This window comes from Pezoporus occidentalis, unplaced genomic scaffold, assembly GCF_034315485.1.
Source record: "Pezoporus occidentalis ecotype Australia unplaced genomic scaffold, CSIRO_AGI_Poc_V1 ctg14, whole genome shotgun sequence".
In the NCBI taxonomy this organism is placed as follows: domain Eukaryota; kingdom Metazoa; phylum Chordata; class Aves; order Psittaciformes; family Psittacidae; genus Pezoporus; species Pezoporus occidentalis.
The window spans coordinates 3,816,072-3,835,797 of NW_026913209.1; the positions used below are offsets into that span (position 1 = coordinate 3,816,072).

The 19,726-nt window shown below is 35.9% G+C and overlaps 1 protein-coding gene across 1 annotated transcript in view; it reads left to right on the forward strand.

Annotated features, from left to right (window-relative positions):
- Window positions 1-18,770, forward strand: part of CAPZA2 (capping actin protein of muscle Z-line subunit alpha 2) — a 32,056-nt gene extending 13,286 nt beyond the window's left edge. Inside the window, exons 2-10 of the mRNA XM_062609614.1 lie at window positions 2,989-3,052; window positions 4,934-4,985; window positions 5,689-5,752; window positions 6,285-6,491; window positions 7,639-7,718; window positions 10,503-10,581; window positions 14,138-14,209; window positions 16,853-16,915; window positions 17,801-18,770. Coding sequence (XP_062465598.1) covers window positions 2,989-3,052; window positions 4,934-4,985; window positions 5,689-5,752; window positions 6,285-6,491; window positions 7,639-7,718; window positions 10,503-10,581; window positions 14,138-14,209; window positions 16,853-16,915; window positions 17,801-17,941 — 822 coding nt within the window. The 3' untranslated portion in view covers window positions 17,942-18,770. The remainder of the gene's footprint in view (window positions 1-2,988; window positions 3,053-4,933; window positions 4,986-5,688; window positions 5,753-6,284; window positions 6,492-7,638; window positions 7,719-10,502; window positions 10,582-14,137; window positions 14,210-16,852; window positions 16,916-17,800) is intronic.
- The last annotated feature ends 956 nt before the right edge of the window (window positions 18,771-19,726 follow it).

Genomic DNA, 19,726 nt, shown 5'->3' on the forward strand with positions numbered 1-19,726 from the left:
TGCATTGCAGTTGAGTTTTTTGCCTGTCACTTCGTATTAAAAGTAATGTGCCTGTTGTTATATGTGCATTTTAAAATCTTTTCTTTTACTTGCCGACAAACACCACATTTTATATGGACTGTCCCGTTATTTAAAAATGTGCTTTCTCGAGTGATAGCTGAGCCAGTGGCTTTTGACTGCCAAAAGGAGGAGATCTTCATCTCATTGAGGCTCATGAAAATGTGTTCGTTTATCCTTCAGTATCAGTCTGCATTTGGAAAACAGAAGCCTGTTTTAGAGCATTTATTTCTGGAAAAAATCAGTGGCAATAAAGAAGCTGTAAATGCTTTTCAATTCTTGTGTGTAAATGAGACTGCTAGATTTAATTCTTAGGTGTGCTTCTTGTATTGTATGAGTTGGGGAAATAAGGCTTTTTCAGATACTCATCTCCACAGGTAAGTTAATGGCTTTAACTGATGAAATGGATTAGCTTTAAATGGGCTTCACAAAGGCAGGTTAGCAAAATGCAGAGTGCCTTAGCTGACAAGACTCAGCTTCTGAAGACCTACTAGGTTTTTTGCTTATGTAAGCATGAGTATATTTCTTGATGAGAAATTCATTCCTAATTTGCATGTTTATTTGTCCTATAAGAGTGGCAAGGATGATGAATTACCACACTGAAAAAAAACCTCTCACTGAGGAATTAAATTTACGAGTAAAATCATAGGATGGTTTGGGTTGGAAGGGACCTTAAGGTCATCAAATTCTGGTTAGTCTGTCCTGAGGAAACATCTGTTACTCTTCAGCTATATTATGAGTAATATCCATTCAGAATTATTAATCTGACTCATAAGAATAGGTCTTACTGATAGCAAAAAAGAAGGAAAACCCAGTTTTACGTTACCAAAACAGCTGAAAAATGAGGCATTATTCTAGTTGTAGTAGAGGCTTAATATCTCACCTAACAGATATTACTGGTTTAGTGGTAATGAATAATAACGATATGATATGAATGGTAATAAATGAGTAATAAATAATGACCAGTGTAATGATTATTCAGAGTGCAGTTTGGGCACCCATATTTTGCTTAATTTTGCTCATTTAGCTTCTGCCCAACCCCAAAGTGATGGACCTTTTATTTCAGAACCTAGAGCCTGTCTTCCCCTTCTCCTTCATGAGTTATATTCTCCTTCTTAGTACTGTAGGTTAGCTGTATTTCATAGCCTTTAGATTTCTTTGGTGTGAGCACTGAGCTGTGTATACTGTTTTTAGCAGGAGAGGTACAAAGTGTGTACCTAGGAAACATGCAGATTGGTGATTGGGGTAATCTGCCTAAGGCAGATGAGTTTGCATTCCTTCGGGTCAAAGCAGGCAATCCAAGTCATGCTTTTTTCTTATCTGGGCAGGTGTTTTAATAAGCTGCTATAGAAGAAGATGCTCTTGCCTCTCTGTGTCTCTTGTGAGAAGAGTAAACCCTGTGGCATTTATCTCAGTATAATGCAAATTTCTGTTTACATGGAAAGAGTTCTGAATTTGAGATATTTGAGGTAGCAGGTAAAGGCTGTCTGCAATCCAGAATGCAGCATTCAGTTTAGAAAGTTGGGAATTGACAGTTTTTCCATTTCCGTTAGCCAGCTCTATGGCCATGTGCTGACTTTCTGTGAGCGGTAAGCTGCCTGGGCTAGTAATTTGGGATCTCATTGAGGTTTGAACACTGTTAATGCCACAGTGAAGCTTAGGCCCTGTTAAGAACCAGGGGCTAGAACACTGGATTGCTACCCTCAGCTGTCAGTTCAGGAGCTCTAGCATGCTCAGGTAGTTCTTTTGTAGTTTAAAATACATATAAAAATGTAAACATGAAGTATTCTTTGGGTATTTTTAAGTATTTGTTGATGGAGTATGTGCCTCTCAAATACTTTAATTTTGAGCAGGAAGCCCAGAGAGTGCAGACACTAATACTCCAACTGTTTATTGCATAAAAACATAGCTGGCAATGTCAGAAATGGGAACTGTGGTTCAGGTGGTATCCTGTATTTGAATATTCAAGGGTGCAAGAGAGCTTTGAATGTCTCCTGAATTTATATAACCGTAGTGTGAAGGCTGAGAACTTTGTCAAGTTAAGTTAGGAAATCAACACTTTTTTAATGACAGGCGCCCTTAACAGTGTAAGGGGGAAAGAAGAATGAATGAAAGTGAGTCTGCTGAGTGACATTGTGCAAGTAACCTAACAGTTGAAAATTTTTAAGGTGCTTCACATGGAAGAAAAAAAAATACCATTTTTTATGTTCCTTTTGCAAGCACATGTGTCTGCAGCTGTGCAACGAACGATCCTGGGAACCAGCCTGGAAAACTAAATTCACTGTGCTTGGGCAAGCAGAAGGAGGGAGAAAGCCTGGGCAGGTGCACACGCTTTTAGTGAGAGTATTGGCTTGTGCTGTGTTTTGTCTGCAAGAGGTTGTGGCTATAGGCAGTTGCTGAAGGACTCTTTTAACCTTACCTAGGTACTGTGGTACCAAGAGACCTTACAGGTAGACGTGGGTGAAATTACATGCTTTAGTGCCTATGAAAGTGTTTTTAAGCTCATGTAATCTACTGATTACTGTCTGGCTGTGGGCCTTCCAAAAGTTTAGAACCATAGGAAAGTATAATAAAATCAGAGGGGAAGCCTTGAAGATTGAATTTATCTTCATTGTGTTTTTTGTGTGTTGACTACCAGGCATCTATGGACTGGAAGTTGAAATAGATTGTGAGTTATATTAATCTCTTTCTTTTTGCCAGTAATAGAAACCATGAGTGACTCAATTTCCTTTATCTGCTTTTGTCACATATAATCTCTATTCCGTTTGAAGAGGTGAAACTTTATATTCTGTGTTTCTAACAAAGACAGGGTAGTTTAAATAATGTGAACAAATACAAGAATCAGAGTTGCACAATTTCATGTCTGGAATTCATGTTGATTGGAATAGGAATGATTGCATGTACAACCACATAACTGTTTTTGTATTTCAGGTGCGCATAGCAGCAAAATTCATAATTCATGCTCCTCCTGGGGAATTCAATGAGGTGTTCAATGGTGAGTATCTCTCCACTCTGTCTTTTCATTTAAAGCATCTGTAGCCAGAATTGTATTGCCAGTTACTCTCCTGAATTTTATGTAGCTTATATTTTAGCAGCTCACTTGCTGTAAGAGCTGGGTTTGTAGCTTGACATAGTAAGCTTTGCAGTCACAAGACAATTTAAGTGGAAAAAGGAGGAAAATACCACATTTCTCAGTGATGTGAGAATGAGCTTGCTTTGTGTTTTTTAATCAGTCATGAATTAACAGTCACTAGGGGTTTTGTTTAGGAGAGACATGTACTCTTTCTTTTTTTTTATTTTTCAGTCTTTAATAGACAATTACATTTTCCAACAGAAAGTAGCTGGAATAAAAATGGTCTTTTATATCTAAGGAAGAATATAATGATATTTAACACTGAATATACAGAGGGCTACTGCCTAATGCCAGTTGTGAAAAGAATATTAATTTTCTTCAGACATTTTTAACCCTTAAATTCTGAACACACTTCATCTTAAAGTGAAAGGAAATTTGAAATCGGCTTCTCTCGACTGTTGTTCCCTGAACTTTACCTAAGATATTATTTTTCTTTAAAAAATACTGTGTTTGTCTTGCATCAAGGTATGTGGGTGTACATATCACATAAAGCATATGGTTTGTAGCTGTTATTTAAGTAAAGAAGGAAGTTTTAATATCTTAAACTTTTAGTCAGTGTCAGGCTGGTGAGAGCTTATAGAGAATGTAAGAGTTTTTTTCTTCAGTTAAACTGTGACCATCTGATTATTATTTAAACTTACTGCATTTGTGAAATGGGCAATTGATGAGCTGCCCATTAAACCAGCTCCCTGAAAGTTAATACAATTTCTCACAGCAGTACTGCTATCAACTTTATTGTTAAGCTAGTTTATAGTTGCAGCTACCTGCTCAGTAACTGAGTACAATATGTTTGAAAACACATAACAAAGCATTTGATAATAAATGCCTGACAAGTGTTCAATACGATTCAAACTGACTTCTTAAAAAAAGAGAGAAAGCTTTAAACTCCAGCCCTTCAAACTGTGTTTTCATTTGGTTTGGCTTAGGGTTTTCTTGACTTTGTGAGGTGGTTGTTTTTGTTTGGGGTGTTTTGTTGTTTTGTGTTTTGGTTTAGGTAATACTTCAAGTATATTCGAGATATTTATTTTACTTGTATGATACCTTGTGAATCTTTAGAATTTAAAGTGTTATATCAAGACTAATGATCAGCTAATGATCAGTGCATTACATTGTTATTAAAATAGTACCTAGTAAATAGTAAGCCAGTAAGTCAAGTACATAAACAACCATTTACTGCCTAGTAAATATGAAGTCATTCTGAGGAGAGTATTGACTTTATATTCATGTGTTTCTTGTATGATGATAGAAGAAATGGTATTATGATATATTGTACTCTGGCTACTAAGTGTCACTGAGGAACAAAGAGAAAAATGATAAGGCTTAAAAATTAGTAAGTACAACACATATATTAATGTTGTCAAAATACAGTAATCACTACAATCAGTATAGTGTGAAGGATTTGGTAGTTTACGTGTTACAAGTGAACTTGTGAATCCTGTACTGTTCTCATTCAGAACTTCTCTAAAAGGTAGTCTGACAGATTCCTACAGCTGTCACACAGACTGAAGAATGGGGCTTATATATGCTTATCAGGTTGTGTTGGAAGGGATCCATTTCCATACTACTCTTCTAATTTTGTTGAGTCAAAATTATGAAATATGAAGCAATAAATTTCATACTTAGTAATCTTATGGGTATGGGGTGGTTTATGGTTTGTGTTTGTACAATCTGTTGACATTTGCTATGTGACTGAAACAAGTTTCTAGTTAACTGTACTTTTATGTTGTAAATACCTTCTTTCAGATGTTCGGTTGCTGCTTAATAATGACAATCTTCTCAGGGAAGGAGCAGCCCAGTAAGTACCAGATGCCATATACTCAGTTGCACAAAAGCAAGATGTTTTTCAGTAAGATTTTGACAGTAAGAAATTAATTTAAAAAGATGAGTGCTTGGCAAGTAAAACTTTGTGTCATACATCTTTGATAAAGATTAAATTCTTGGCAGAGGAGAGATCTGTACTGTATCCTAATATTTAGAACAATCGTTTTGGAAATGGATGACCTGGATTTTGGAACTAGTATCCATCTTTTTGGATTTCATTTTCTGTTTCTTGGTACCAAGCATTCAGTGTTAGGCACGGAACATCTGTAAGATACTGCTTCCGTAGACCCTTCTATATCAAAACATTACACTTACTGTATTTGATGCCAAAATTAGTTTCATCTCTAAGAACAGACATGTCCAGCTTAGTAGGTTGGATCCCTGTGAATTTTAAACTTAATCTGTTGCTCCAGTTTCTATGGGTTCCTGTAAAGCCTGTGTGTTTGTTTATATCAGGTTACTTGTGAACATAAATCGTGTGGTGTTCATTGGAATCTGTAATTTGACCCAAAGTGATTCTAAGAATTTGGGCCTACTAGATAACAAAGTATTGATATAATTTTTTTGATGCATCCTTGCCCAGGTCATTAGATGTTATTTAGATATCTTACAGCTACTAAGGAAAAAGATTGTGCTTGACGCAGGCGTTTGGTGTTGTGTTTTTTTTCCTCTTGTAGTGCATTTGCACAGTACAACTTGGACCAGTTTACTCCAGTAAAAATTGACGGTTATGACGAACAGGTATGAATACAATGAAATCCTTGCCACGTTCCTTAAACTGTTCAAGATGTTCCGGTATTGGAACATATCTTGGCAAGAAAATGAAAAGAAATGCATCTTTCCTGCCAAAATACAGAGACTATGGACCTCCAATAGTACTAGTTCCATAAGTTAATCATTTAGGGCATCTGAAGAGCTTGAAATTTCAGTCTGTGGTGTTGGCTTGAATTCATTCAGACATGATTTGGAGTTGTAGAAACAGCTTGCTCCATCTGTGGTACTAGAAAACCTGAATTACTGTATTTCATTGTTTGTTGCAGTAAGAGGGTATGATTCAGGATGCTTTTGTTTCCGAATCGGTGTCATGTTAGACTTGTCCTCTTGTGCTATATGCATAGTTTATATGTAAATATATATATATATATGTATGTGAGTCTTTGGCTATAAGTAAGCTCCAGTTAAATGTAGGATATAATTAGATTTGGTGTGGGATTTTTTTTTTCCTCTTTTTTTCCCAATAGTAAATGTTATTAAATAAAATTTTACAATACAGGTTTTGATAACAGAACATGGTGATTTGGGAAATGGAAAGTTTTTGGATCCCAAGAACAAGATTTCTTTTAAATTTGATCACTTAAGAAAGGAGGCTACTGATCCCAGACCCCATGAAGTTGAAAATGCCATAGAATCCTGGAGGAATTCAGTTGAAACAGCAATGAAAGCATATGTGAAAGAACACTACCCAAATGGTGTCTGCACAGTAAGTACTAAATTATATAACCAGTGTACCACTATAGACAGAAATCTAAAAAGAAATGAAAAAACTGAAACTGAAAACCAGGAAGATGTGTAGTTCCAACAGTAAAGACAGCAAAGAATTTAGTCCTGTCAAGAATTCATGTAGGGAAATGAGGCAAAACTTCAGATGTTTCATATTTCAGCTATTGGATTACTGGTGGGGTGGTTACTGCAGGTGATAGTGCTGACTCTCAGTGCTTAAGACCTTCTGTAGATTGTTGCAGATTGATCCCATTGGTCCTGGCTGGTTACTTACCAAAAAAAAATTATCCACAAGACTTGCCTTGGCTTAACCTGACAGACAAAACTGTCAGCAAAGCAAACTGTTTTCTTTCCATGACATTTCCTGCATACCAAAGTACTATATTCTTACCACCAGAATCAGCAGGTTCTGATGGCTTCTTAAAATAAAACCTCTTAATCTGGCCTAAATAGCATTCATTTGCTGTTAAGGAACCCTGTGACTGAAGCTCAGCAAACTGATCTAGTGATAGCTGTGGTTTGTATTAACCTGATGGAAAAATTAACTACAGAAAAAAACCCAAAACCATCAGTTGCTGAGTTAAAACATTGAATTTGATTCCAGGCAATCCAGATGAGTTCCAGCTTCTGTTAAGGAAACCAGATTGCATGTTCACTGAGATAATTTTAGTAGTATCTGATTTTAGGGGATAAGCAGGACAGAAGACCAAACCACCCTTTTAATCACCTTTTTGTTAGTCCGTAAAGGCTTAACTCATCATTTAGTTGTAGAATAACTGATCCCTAAAAACCCAGCTGGTAAAGCATATAGTCACACCAGTCACTGCTATAGGCTTAAAATGCCTATAATGTAGAAAAATGAGTTTGCAGAACATAAAATTTCAGTTAAGATGCTTGACCTTCAGATTTTCTAATCTTACATTTTTCTGCATTGCAATACACACTTTAATGTTTCATGTATAAAATACTATGTAAAAACCACAATAGTTATAAAATTAAATTTTACAATTTATGTAACAATAAGAGAACAAGATACCTCTAAGCAGTTTGAGCAAGACAGATGCTGAAACTTAACTCTTTTTGTTGTTGTTGGGTTTTTGTTTTGTTTGTTTTCATTTCTAATTCAGGTGTATGGTAAAACAGTTGATGGACAGCAGACCATTATTGCATGCATAGAGAGCCATCAGTTCCAAGCAAAAAATTTTTGGTAAGTTTCTGTATGGGTACAAATACAGTAAAATACAGCAAATGGAATAACTGCACTAGTGCCATTACACTGGTAACCCTTAGTTCAGAGAAGGAGGTGCTGGCACATCTTGCATGTGACATTTTTCTCTCCTTTCACCCCAAGTTTTTCTGTCAAAAAAAAAAAAATATATATATATATATCTTCCTTTGTGGTAAGTAAAGTGGCAGGTTACACGTCTGCATCTTCCTTGAAGAGCTTTGTGAACTTCATAGAATTCCTTATGATTCTTCTAGTTTATCACAACAGCACTGATATCCGTGTCTCTGTTCCCTAATACAGTTACTTCTGCTAGTGTTGTTTCCTTTGTGACTGATAGCTTAAATCCAGCTCCTCCTACTTTGAATGTCTTGGAGAAAGGTGACCAAAGATTAATGTACTGTCAGACTTGAGTTGTTAATTTTTTGGTGAGGAAGATGAAAGTGGTCTTGGATGGAATGAGCTCTTATAAATTGCAGCTTGATTTTCTTGTTTCTTCACTTGGTTAAGAGATGTTTTCCACAGTCTGGAGTGAACTTTGGGTAGCTCCTTGCAGTAAACTGGCCAGAGACAACAGAGGTATCACAGTATCAGAAATGAGATAAGGAGCTATCTCTGAAAGATAGCTAATATACACAGTTCTATGAAGAAATGGATTTCATTATTTTGTTTGCTATTTTGCATCTACTTGAAATCCTGTTAATGTATGTAAGTGCAGAAATATTGTTTTCTGATGCTGAAGGTGAACATTATATTTGTATAGTAATTTGAGCATGTGTCTATATCTGATCAATGATTTGCCCAGTACACTTGTTACACAGTTAATAATTTCTTCCACCGACTTAAACTTGACTAGTTAAGTTTTACATCAATATTAAAAGTTGATGTAAATCAATTTAATATTGATGTAATCAGTATTAAAAGTAACTTGAAGTAATAATTGAGTTTTCTTTTTAGGTCAGAAGTACAAATAAATTCTGGTATTCCAAATAGTTATTTTAATACTATAGTCTTTAAAGAAGAGACTGATATGCAACAACTGTTTATAGATGGAAAAAATCTTTCCTGAAAGTTTTCATTCATGAAGTTATGGTCAAACCTACGTGGGTAAATATTAACCATGTTTCTAAGACTTTTACAGGGGGCTAGTTAGGCTCCAATTCTCACTCTTAGCAAATTTTAATAAATTTATATTGGTTTGGGGGATTTAGGAATGGAGGAATGTTAACCAAAGTTAAGCAGACTTCTCAGTTATCCACCTGGATGTCTGGGTATCCAGCCCAGGCCACAGCCAGTGTTTATTCTCAAGGTGTCGCAGGTTTTTAGGCATTTGAAAGGCTGGCAACCTACCATGAAACCATGTTTGTGGGATGACAGAAAATCAGTACAGACCAAAGAAAAACATTCTAAGATTTCTGAAATACTACCAGCATAGTAGCAGAGATGGTTTATTAAAAAATGTGAAAGGAAGGACAGTCAATCTCTTACAAAACCTCTTAAGTGTCAGCAGAGCTAAATAATGATGCATTGTCTTTAACTTAGAGCATTTCCTGCTGAAGGATCCTTCTGAACTTGAACACTTTTTATTGTAATAGCATCTTAAGGACAAAAGAAGATATCCCAGAGTAGAAGCATTGTGTTCATCTTGGCTTTTAGGACTACAAAGTGACTAAAAAGCAAAAATAAATGTGGTAGCTAGTCATTGAATCCTGTGCATCTATAAAATGTAGTTCAGCATGTAAGCTTTCTTATAATTAATGGGTTGGTCTGTGAGGCTACCAATAATACTAGTATCACTGCATTAGGGGGCCCTTTCAGTTTCTTAGAGATTCCAACAAGCTTCTTCTGAGTTGCCTTAGTCTGAATTTTCAGTGATAATCTGTAGTTTAGATATTGTCTGAAATAATTATGAATGGCTTTATTACTGAGTTAATGTTGTTAGTATCAGGGATGTGTTAATATAGATCTATTAGTAGCTGTTAATCTTAAAGTCTCTCTTTCCTTCCCCCTGCTAACCTTAGTAGGACTGGAACTCGTAGTTTCAACTTTTTCCTTCTTTAAGTGCAATCAAAAGAGGAAACAAGAGACAGCCACAATGCATTCTTAATATAGCTTTAATGTACTAACCTTCTAATTCACTAACCTCATAACTAAAAAAGAAAATATCTAGTCTACAGGAAAGAAATCAGGTGAAACTACAATCTCCCCATACTCTTTTCCAGATGTTTGAAACTCCCTTTAAGCAATCTGGCAAGGATGTTGAATTTGTGGAAGGAAACTGGAAGGAAATAGTTGTCCTGAAACAAAAATGCTAGAAGTGCTGAAAGGCCTAGTTACAGTTCAGCATAGTGGAAAGTCTTGCTACTTTAAGATTGCTTCCATTCAATCTTTTCATAGCCTGATGTGAAGTGTGACTTCCGTTGATCCAGCAAGACATCCAGGTCCCGGAAAAATGCTGACTATATATGCCTAACTAATTATAAAGGAGGGGAAGAACATTGGAGGCTTTAGGTACTTTCAGAAGTTAATTCCTTGTTAAAAGGTCCGTGCTAATAAATCTCCTTGGTCCACATCCAAAACTTAGGTTAAATATTTTGGGAAACTGTTCTCTTCTCAACTTACTATAGGGCTGAATCTTCAAGGAGAGATTTTGTGCATGTGTGCACAGCATATTTCATTCTGTTTGCCTTTGACTATCATTATATGTTGGGTCTTCTTCTTAACCAGTGGGGTGACATCTGATTTCCGTTTTTATTTTCTTTAAAGGAATGGCCGTTGGAGGTCAGAATGGAAGTTTACAATCACCCCTTCAACCACTCAAGTGGCTGGCATCTTGAAAATTCAGGTATGCTTATCTCAGACTGTGTCCTGATCAGTAAACTCTCCAGTTATTATCAAGGGAGATTCAGGCCAGTGTATTAAGTATTCTAAGAGAATTTGGGGACCCACTAAGCAAAGCAGAGATGGCCATTCACTTAAGTGTTAGTGAATTCAATTGCATATTTACCTAATCTTACAAACAGAAGAATATGTGTTCAATGATTTAGAAGACTTTCAGAAGGTGTACTCACCTCAGCTAGGCATGTACCTCTTTTGTTTCTTGCTTCTTGAATTCAAAGTGGCACAAGCCTTTCCTGAGGGATGCGCTTTTTTTAAAGTACAACTTTTTTTCTTCTTTAACTGGTAATAGCAGGATTTGGGTTTTTTTAATGTTACCCACCCAACTGCTCAGAAAGGTGGGAATCTTTGGTTTCAGTCATTCAGTCATTCTGCAATTTTTGAATCAGGGTCTGCTTCATTCAGAATTTGCCCTTACTGGTGGCATTAGGGCATTCATACTGCCTGAGCAGGAATGCAGAAATCTTGAGACCAAAGGAAGCCTGACTTGTCATGGTGGTCAGCAGGGGGACTTGACTTCCTGGATTGGTTGCTTGGAATGTGTTTGCATATTTTCCAGGAGTTTATTAAAACAATTCTGGAATCAGGGACTAGGATCTTAGTGCAGCCTGGCTTTTAGCACAGTACTTTATTCAAGTTCCATTTTCCTGCTCTTTCTGTGCCCCCATGAGTTTTGCACTTCCTTACTGGTCAGTGAATTGACTGCAGAAGGAAGATACAATGCAATGTCTTTCTAGCCATACCCTGAAGCTAGGATGTTATTTTAGGATGTGGTAGGTAGCAGTGTTCAGATCCACCCAAGCAGGGGCCTGAATCTGGTTTCAATTTCTGGGGCAAATTCTCTGACAGCTAGAATGATAGTCAAAATATCGACAACCATTATTGTTGTCTGATCAAGGTCATGGTAAGCATCTTAAGTAACTTTTAGGCTTCTCAAGAATTTGGGAGGATGTAAGTAAACTGTCACTCAAATCCAGCTGGCAGCAAAGCATTCTCTCCACAGCATGCACTTCTGGTTAAATGTTTTAGGAGATTTTTCAGAACAAGCAGGCAGATGTATACCTAATTCTGGGAAAGGTTAGCCCAGTAGCCTAGAAAATAGCCTGATTAGGGATTTTAGGCAGATTTTAATAAGTATCTTGATTTGGGCACCAGCTAATTTTGTCTTTTATTACTGTTTCACATAATTAAGGCATTCTTTACATCTGTTAAAGCCTGTGTTCTGGAAAGTAATGAAAAGTTTCACTTTTTTGCTTGCACAGGAGCTACTTGTTTTGCCAGGGAATTTTGAAGTCAGTTTCAATTTCTTTAGAAATTGTGTACCATTTCTTCAACGTTTGTGGGAGTGTTCCTCTTACCCCCTCCAAATAAAGTGCCTTTTTTTTTTCTTTGTTTATTTATTTTTGTTTTGTTGTTAAGGAGCAAAATAATCCTCTAGAATATGAACTCACTGCAACTTTAGCAAAATTTCAGAGTACTGAAGTTTGTGTTATTTGCAATACAGCCATTGCCCTATTTGACAGCAATACAGGCATTGCTCTGTTTCTGATAAGAGCTTTTAAAAATAAGTTGGGGCAGATTCCAGCATTGCCTGCTATCTTCAGGTGTTTTCAGTATTTTTAAGGTCACTTGCACAGTTTCTTCCCTTTGAAAAGAAATATCTATTAATAAATTCTAATATAGGATATTCTCAACTGTCTTAATATCTTACATTGATTAATATTCTAATTATATTTAAGGGTAAAACTGCAATAGCAGAGCTTTTTCCTAAAACCAATCCCTGTGGTGCTTGGACATTCCCCAACTGTGCATGGAAAAAAACTGATAAGTGTACTGGTTACTAATTTTATCTCTTAGATAATTTGTTATTTTCATCCCTCCTTAGCTAACCTTTCCAAGAGCTTCTCTTCATAAGCATCATCCTTCTTGTAGCCTTCTGAACCCAGCCCTAGCATTCTAGAAGGATGTCAGCAGTGAGCTGTAGTACAGAACAGTTACTTCTCGTATTTTGTGTAAGATACAACGCGTCCCAGAATAGATTTGACTCTTCATCCCTGTTAAGTTTTTAGGCCTGAGCATTTGCCAGGAATGTGACTTGGTAAGATAGATAAGATGTTCATGCTGATGCTGGCCTCAGAGCACAGGGGTGGTTTAGGCCCTCTGCAGTGGACTGAGACAGAGAAGAGGGGAGATTCATACTTCTCTGGGTTATGCTGTTTCATTGGGAGGTCTCAGAATTTTGCACTAAGAAAGTACTTCTCATCTTTTAGGAACTGGATTGAAAAAGGCTGGCAGAAGTTTTACCCAGTAGTATTTGATTTGAAAAGAAGCTTATTTTATGGTTAGGATGGTACCTTCTGTTGAAAAACAAGTATTTGATAATAAGCAAAATAAAAATGTAAGATGAATCATAGGAAATGTGTTTTTTTCATATAGGAAACCTTTCTTTTGCTTAGGTATTACAGCTGTCTTGCTCTGTTGTTTCCTCTATTGTTGTTTATAAAATTGGCAATCTCTTACACATATGGTCATAATGTATATGAAATTATAGTATTGTGCATTGCTCTGCAAATTAAAATGTTACCTTGACTAACAGGGTGAGACACAAATGTTTCAGTTTCTCATAATACCAGCTACATTGACTATGTTGACTTGATCAAAATTGTGAAAAGATCTTTAAGGATACCTGTTTAAAAGTCAGTGTCTTCTGTATCAGTTATTATGAATGATTACATGTAACTATATATGCTTCCTGGTTTTTAAGTTTTCCAGCCTTTGCATTAGAAACTGAATGTTTTCAGATCCCTCCCACCTGAATTTGAAAGTACTGAAGTTAGCTTGGGTAGAGTTTTACTGGTCTCCTCATGCTGCAAAATAATCAAGGAAGCTATTCTGTAGATATGACATTTCAAGAGGAAATAGATTTCATTCTGCTTTGCTATCTAACCTTGGCAGACTCTGTTCCAAATAGCTCTTTTATTTAGATAAATACCAGCTTTTGTTATGAGCTATATGTAATAGAGGAAAATACCAAAACCACATAGATCTAGAAGGCGAAGCTTAATGTTGCGCTGTCCCTAGAAAACAGTTTGGATGGCATAGAAAAGCAACTTCAGAGTATCCTGAAGCCTTGCCAAAACTATTTTTATTTTGAATATATCTTCACCATTTAGAATAATCTGTTCATTTCAAGAGTTCCTAGTAAGGTCCCATAACTAGTATGTTGTTGTCGTCATGATGTTTCATGTAAAGATGTTTACGTTTTGATTAACATCAACACAAAAATGTTTCCAGAGTACCTTCTTTACTATTCCCCTCAAAAATATTTAGATTTTACAGCATTTTGGTTTTCCAGTTTGTTTTGTTGTCTGTAACATTTTAAGTATGTTTTCATTTCATTTGTATAGGTTTGTTGTTATGATAAATACTACAATGCTTTGATTTTCCTGTATGTTGGTGGTCTGTAACATTTCATACGATATTCTTTGTTTAATTTTCTGTAGGTTCATTATTATGAAGATGGTAACGTTCAGCTGGTGAGCCATAAAGACATACAAGATTCTCTAACAGTGTCTGTAAGTGAACTTTTAAAAAGCTTAGTCCATATATTGAAGTGAATTTTCAATTTAAGAAGAAAAGCAAGATGAAAAAAGGCTCAGAAGTTGGGATGCGAGTTTGCTCTTTTGCATGAATGGCAATTAATGTTCTAATTTTTAAATAGTGTGTGTGTGTAACATTTACAACTTCTACCTAACGTATAGTTATTGTTTAAAAGGAAAAAAAAAAACAAACCCCAAAACCTAAAATTAATATATGACTGCATGTGGCTTATATAAATTAAATTAACTTTGATTGTACATCTGTAATTATCTTCCTGTCAGTCTTTCTGCACTGTTGTATTTAAACTTTTGTAGGTCTGCAGAATGACCTATAAAATTATTTTTTTTATATGAAGAAGGTTTGAGTTATAACAACCCACTTACATAGTACAATGGGAGATTCTCCTTTGCTTCACTGGGAGAAGACCACTATGCTAAAATTAGTAAACAAATGATACCAGTTGGTGAGTACTCCCCCTTCATTTCCTCCCTGTCCGTAACTGGTGCTGTCAGCCTCTTGCTTTTCTATACAAAAAGCCCTTTCAGAGATGCGTCAGCTTGAGAAGCGTAACACGCTTTATATTTAAAGCATCTTTTTTTTTTTCTTTTTTTCAACTTCATTCCAAATGGATTATGTGAGGAGCAGGCAGTGGAAGTACAAATTGTTTGAAAACAGTATTAGATGTATCCTTTAAGAGTTGGGAATGTGGTAATATGAAGAACTACTGCTTTTGAAGTAATGCTTCTTTTGCCTGCTGGAGATTGTGTTTATAAACAGGGAGATTTTCTGTTGGAGTGTTCTGTAATAAAACTTAAGCTGGTGAGGTCAAACTGGCAGAGGGCGTTTGTAAAAGTGAACAGTAGAAATGTTTAAAAGATAATAACTAGTCGTGACCAATTTGGCTGAAAAGCTCAACTCATCAATAAAGAATATTGTTTGCTAATATAAAGCAGGGCTTGTTGGCTTTTCAGTTGCAATAGAACCACAAAGAATGGGGGCGGTGGTGCCAACTGATAACGCTCCTGGAGCTGTAGGTATAAAATTACTTTTGATCCCCTAAGTGAAGGGATCTGTTTAATCCATCATTCAACTGAAAGTTGCTTCAGGGAAGATTATGTGGAAGAAGTTCCCCTTTCAATAGCTTTTGCTTCAATTTCTATTGGGAAATAATTTAATCCTATTCCGCAATTTAACAAAGCAGCAGAAGACCGATAAGTAGGAAAGCATCTTTTATGTAACTTTCCTACCTTCTGTTAAAACAAAAGGAAGTATGCTGCTGATTGCTAATTTTTAGCCTTGATTTTGAGCTTCATGGAGGGCAGAGGCTGCACACGTTCTTACTTCAAACAGAAAGAATGGTAGGTAGATTAAAAGGAGCCTGAATGACTCTTCTTTTTTGTTGTTTGGCAGAGAAGCAGTTTTATACCATTAATGTTTGCAACTGAAATACATGACTGAAGAGATCCGTTGTAGCTAGAGCTATGAATAATTTTGCTGAAGGTTACTTTCTTATCCCTAGTTTCTCTCTGAGCCAAATAAGACTTCATACCCCAGAATTCTTCCTTTTGTGAGCAGAGCCTTTGAATTCCTTGCCTCAGTTCACTGAAAAGTCAAAGCCCTTTCATTCATTCTACTTGGTCTCTGACTCCTCCTTTATGTCTTTCTGTGGTGTATAGGAGCGCTTTCACAGCTGCTAGGTGCAGTTTCACTGGAACTTTGAACCAGTTGTAATTGAAGCTGCCACAGTTTTTTCCCAGTCTTTATCTTTGTAGGAATGAGGGATCACATGGGGCAAGAACACTACTAGCTTTCAACAGCTTCTGAAGAAAGTACCCTTAGGAATGTCTCTAACACCAAGTTGGAAGTCTTGAAATTCATGAACCCTCACTTCTTGAGACTTCTTTCAAGCACTTCAGTTAATTTGTCTCCAGATTGACTGATGGGTCATTTTTTATTTTCAAAACACACACTTGCATACTTAAGGGTGAGGCCTGAAGCTAAGGAAGTGTTTATCAGTCATAATGAATTTTGGACATTGTGGCATGTGGTACCCTCATTTTTGCAAAATGTACTTGAGGATGTTTTCAGAAGTCTAGGTATATAATGTCGAGTGTTTCCCTCTGTTTAGTCTTCGGATTCAGAATGTGTAGAGGTGAACAATTTGTGGTGATTTTTTGGTTGCATTCTTCATACTTCTGGGTTAGGTGGTGGTCTCTTAAGTTTTCCTGAATTTGTACTGGAAATTTAACATTGATAATGTTAATACTTATACTTTGCAAGTTTTAGAGATTTGTGTGTGTACATGGTCATACTTCCAGATGTTATTCTGGTCCACATGTCTTTTTGTCGTGCCATAGAATTTTAAATCAGAATATACTAGTGAGCTCCATAGTAATCTTTATGCACGTTGCCATTCAACTGTTTTTATGTGGCACCTGCCTTTTGGATAAATGTTTTGTTCAGTTTTGGTATAGCCAGTAAATGGTTGTGTCTATCTGGAGTCTACCTGACATCACTCATAACTACAGGAAAAAAAACATAATCCAGATGCTCTTAGGAACATGCTGTACATCAGACCTCATACAGGTATGCTGGTTTTTTTTTTGTTTTTTTTCTAGAATGAAGCCCAGACAGCAAAGGAATTTATAAAAATAGTAGAGGCTGCAGAAAACGAATATCAGGTGTGTTGGAAACAAAAACTATATCCTTACTCGCATGTATAACATTACCATATACTTAACCAAAGCTAGTATTCTATAATTAGCAAGTTTATGATATCAAGATAAAGCAGTTCCTTAAAAATATAAATAGATTATATGCTGCTGTTAACTGTATCCTCCTTTTTCATATTTTCTGGTGATTGCAGTCACCTACTTAAAGCAACATTAAGACGGGTTTCTTTGAGAGCAGTAAAGTCCTTGGCATTATCAAATATCAGCAATTCTGAGCTCTTTCAGTATTAGTGTATTCCTGAAGTGGAATTTTTGTACAGATTCTATTTAGAGTCTGTTAGACAGCTTTGCTAAGTGTAAGTATTATCCATTTCAATTAGTCATTTTAAAGTTAGCAAAGTGTAACTGTTCTAGATATCCTCTGTAGATGTCAATTCATGTTCATGTAGGTCTTGAGCATAAGGTAAATTTCAGATGCCATGTTCTGTTGGTTTAAAAAAATGCTCTTTAATAAAAATTTACTATGTATGTAGCATATGTATTGTATTCAAGTTCATACGATATTGTGGACTGACCCAACTATCACCACAGAAGAAGCAGTGGAAGACTTTGGTGTCTGAAATTAATGATGTATGAGCTAACTGATCAGCACTTTATTTGTGCTGCTGTGGTTTGCTGAAGCCCTTAGTCTACGGCCGTGTTTATTGCAGCTGTCTCACTGATTTTCTTCACATAATTTCAGTCTAGATCTAGCAGCTTTCCTTCATAACATATTATTTTAATGTAGAATATTTTTATTAAGCCTTTTTAAGAGGTAACAAGACTACTCAGTCATTTAACTTCTTCTATAACATCCTGTTCTTGATGTGCCTTTGTTTTGTATGACTTCAACAGACTGCTATCAGTGAGAATTATCAGACTATGTCGGACACTACTTTCAAGGCCTTACGTCGACAATTGCCAGTTACCCGCACCAAGATTGACTGGAACAAGATCCTTAGCTATAAGATTGGAAAAGAGATGCAAAATGCTTAAAGTGAACGTTGCATGACTGGATCATTTTAGTGTCCTTGTATACAAATAAGAATTATTACAAAAAGTATTTGGAACTGTCAAATCACCCAGTCAGCATGGGCTTTTGCCATTGAAAGTCACTGTAAGTAGTTTGGTTAGAGCACAGAGCTTAGCTAATTGACTTTCTTCCTTTTTCTTTCTTTTCAGAGGGTTGCAACTTCAGTGTAGCTGAATATTTTCCTTTAGAGTTTCTGTTGTACCTTTATTTTTTTATAATGAAGAGACCATGCCTTTAGTTTTCAATTGCAAGTTAAGAACAGTTCGGAAAAATATTTTTGCATATGATAACCCTTTCTCTTGCTTTCGTGTGAAATGGACAACTTTCAAAATCTGCTGGATTCTTTGTGGAGTTCAATAATATGCATTTCTAGGTCAAGGTCAACATGGAGTGTTGTAGGTGCTCTTTTTGAAATCGTGTATCCTTTTGTTGTATGTAAAATTGGGAAAAGCATTTTCTGTGTCGTTTAAACCTTTCAGAATACTTATTTAGCTCCGTGGTAATTCTCTTTTCTTTTTTAAAAGAAAAGTGCAAGTTCTAACATTGTTTTAAGATTTCAAAATTAAATGAAAGTACTTATTTCAGAAATGCATTTAATGCTTTGTATCTGACAATTAAATGAACTCAAACTCTGCCCTTGAGGTTTCTCTATCATAAGCCACAAATGTATTATAACAAGGCATATTGTAATATATAACCCTGTACTCCTTTCTGTGTCTGTCAGTTTATTTTTTTCTTGGATTGAAATGTACTAAAATTCAATGTGACATTAAAATGCAAATTTTCTATTTATTTGAGTATCAGATTGCTTCCTGATATAGCCTAATTTTGGTGTTATGTATTTTTTTTAAGATACTGCTTAAAACAGCCACAAACTTGTAGCTTATTGGCTATTCTCAGTGTATTTGGAGATTGTTGTAATATCATCATCCATTGTTTCCATCTGCATTTAAGAAACATCAACATATGGAAGTCTACTTAAAACAGGTATATTTTAGCTTCATATTGGCCACAGAGGATGGAAGAAATTACAAAAACAAAACCAATATATTTGGGAATACTTTCCCTGTCTGATATATCTTGTATTGAAAATGGATGTCAGGTGTCTTAAAAAACAGGGACTTCATTACAAATGCTGTATAACACTTTCACGAAATGCATAGATTTCATTTTTAATTGGATGAAAACCTGTTTTAAATCATGCTGCCTAATTATATAGCTCATGATACATAAGCTTATGATGGAAAATTAAACAGCTTCTGTATTTTTTTAGAAGGCAGGTATTTATGCACACTCCTAAACCAGTAATGCTTACACAAAGGTTTCATATCTTTGTTTGCAGCATGATACAATTAATTCATCTGTTAAGTTATAGCATAGCAAGAGAGAGTCTGGACTTGTATAAAAATGTACACACAGAACAGTTTACCATATGAATTGTAAGTTCTTGACATTGCTGCTACTTTACAGTACTCAGCTGTATAGTAGAAGAGTGGGATTTGTTCTACCGCAGTCTTCCTGGAGAGTTGCCCTCTTAATTGTCTCCACAGATCAGCTTTGAATCATGTTGTTCTTTAAAAGAAGGCTTTTAACAGTTGTATGTGAGCTAGTAACATGCAGAGTCGCTGTCAAGCCAGTCTGTCAGTCTTAAGAAAGATCTAAATACACACCTTGTTTGAAGAATTTCTTCAACATATTTAAGAACAAGCTAAAAATCAAAGGCAATGAATGGTCAGTTAAGAGAACTG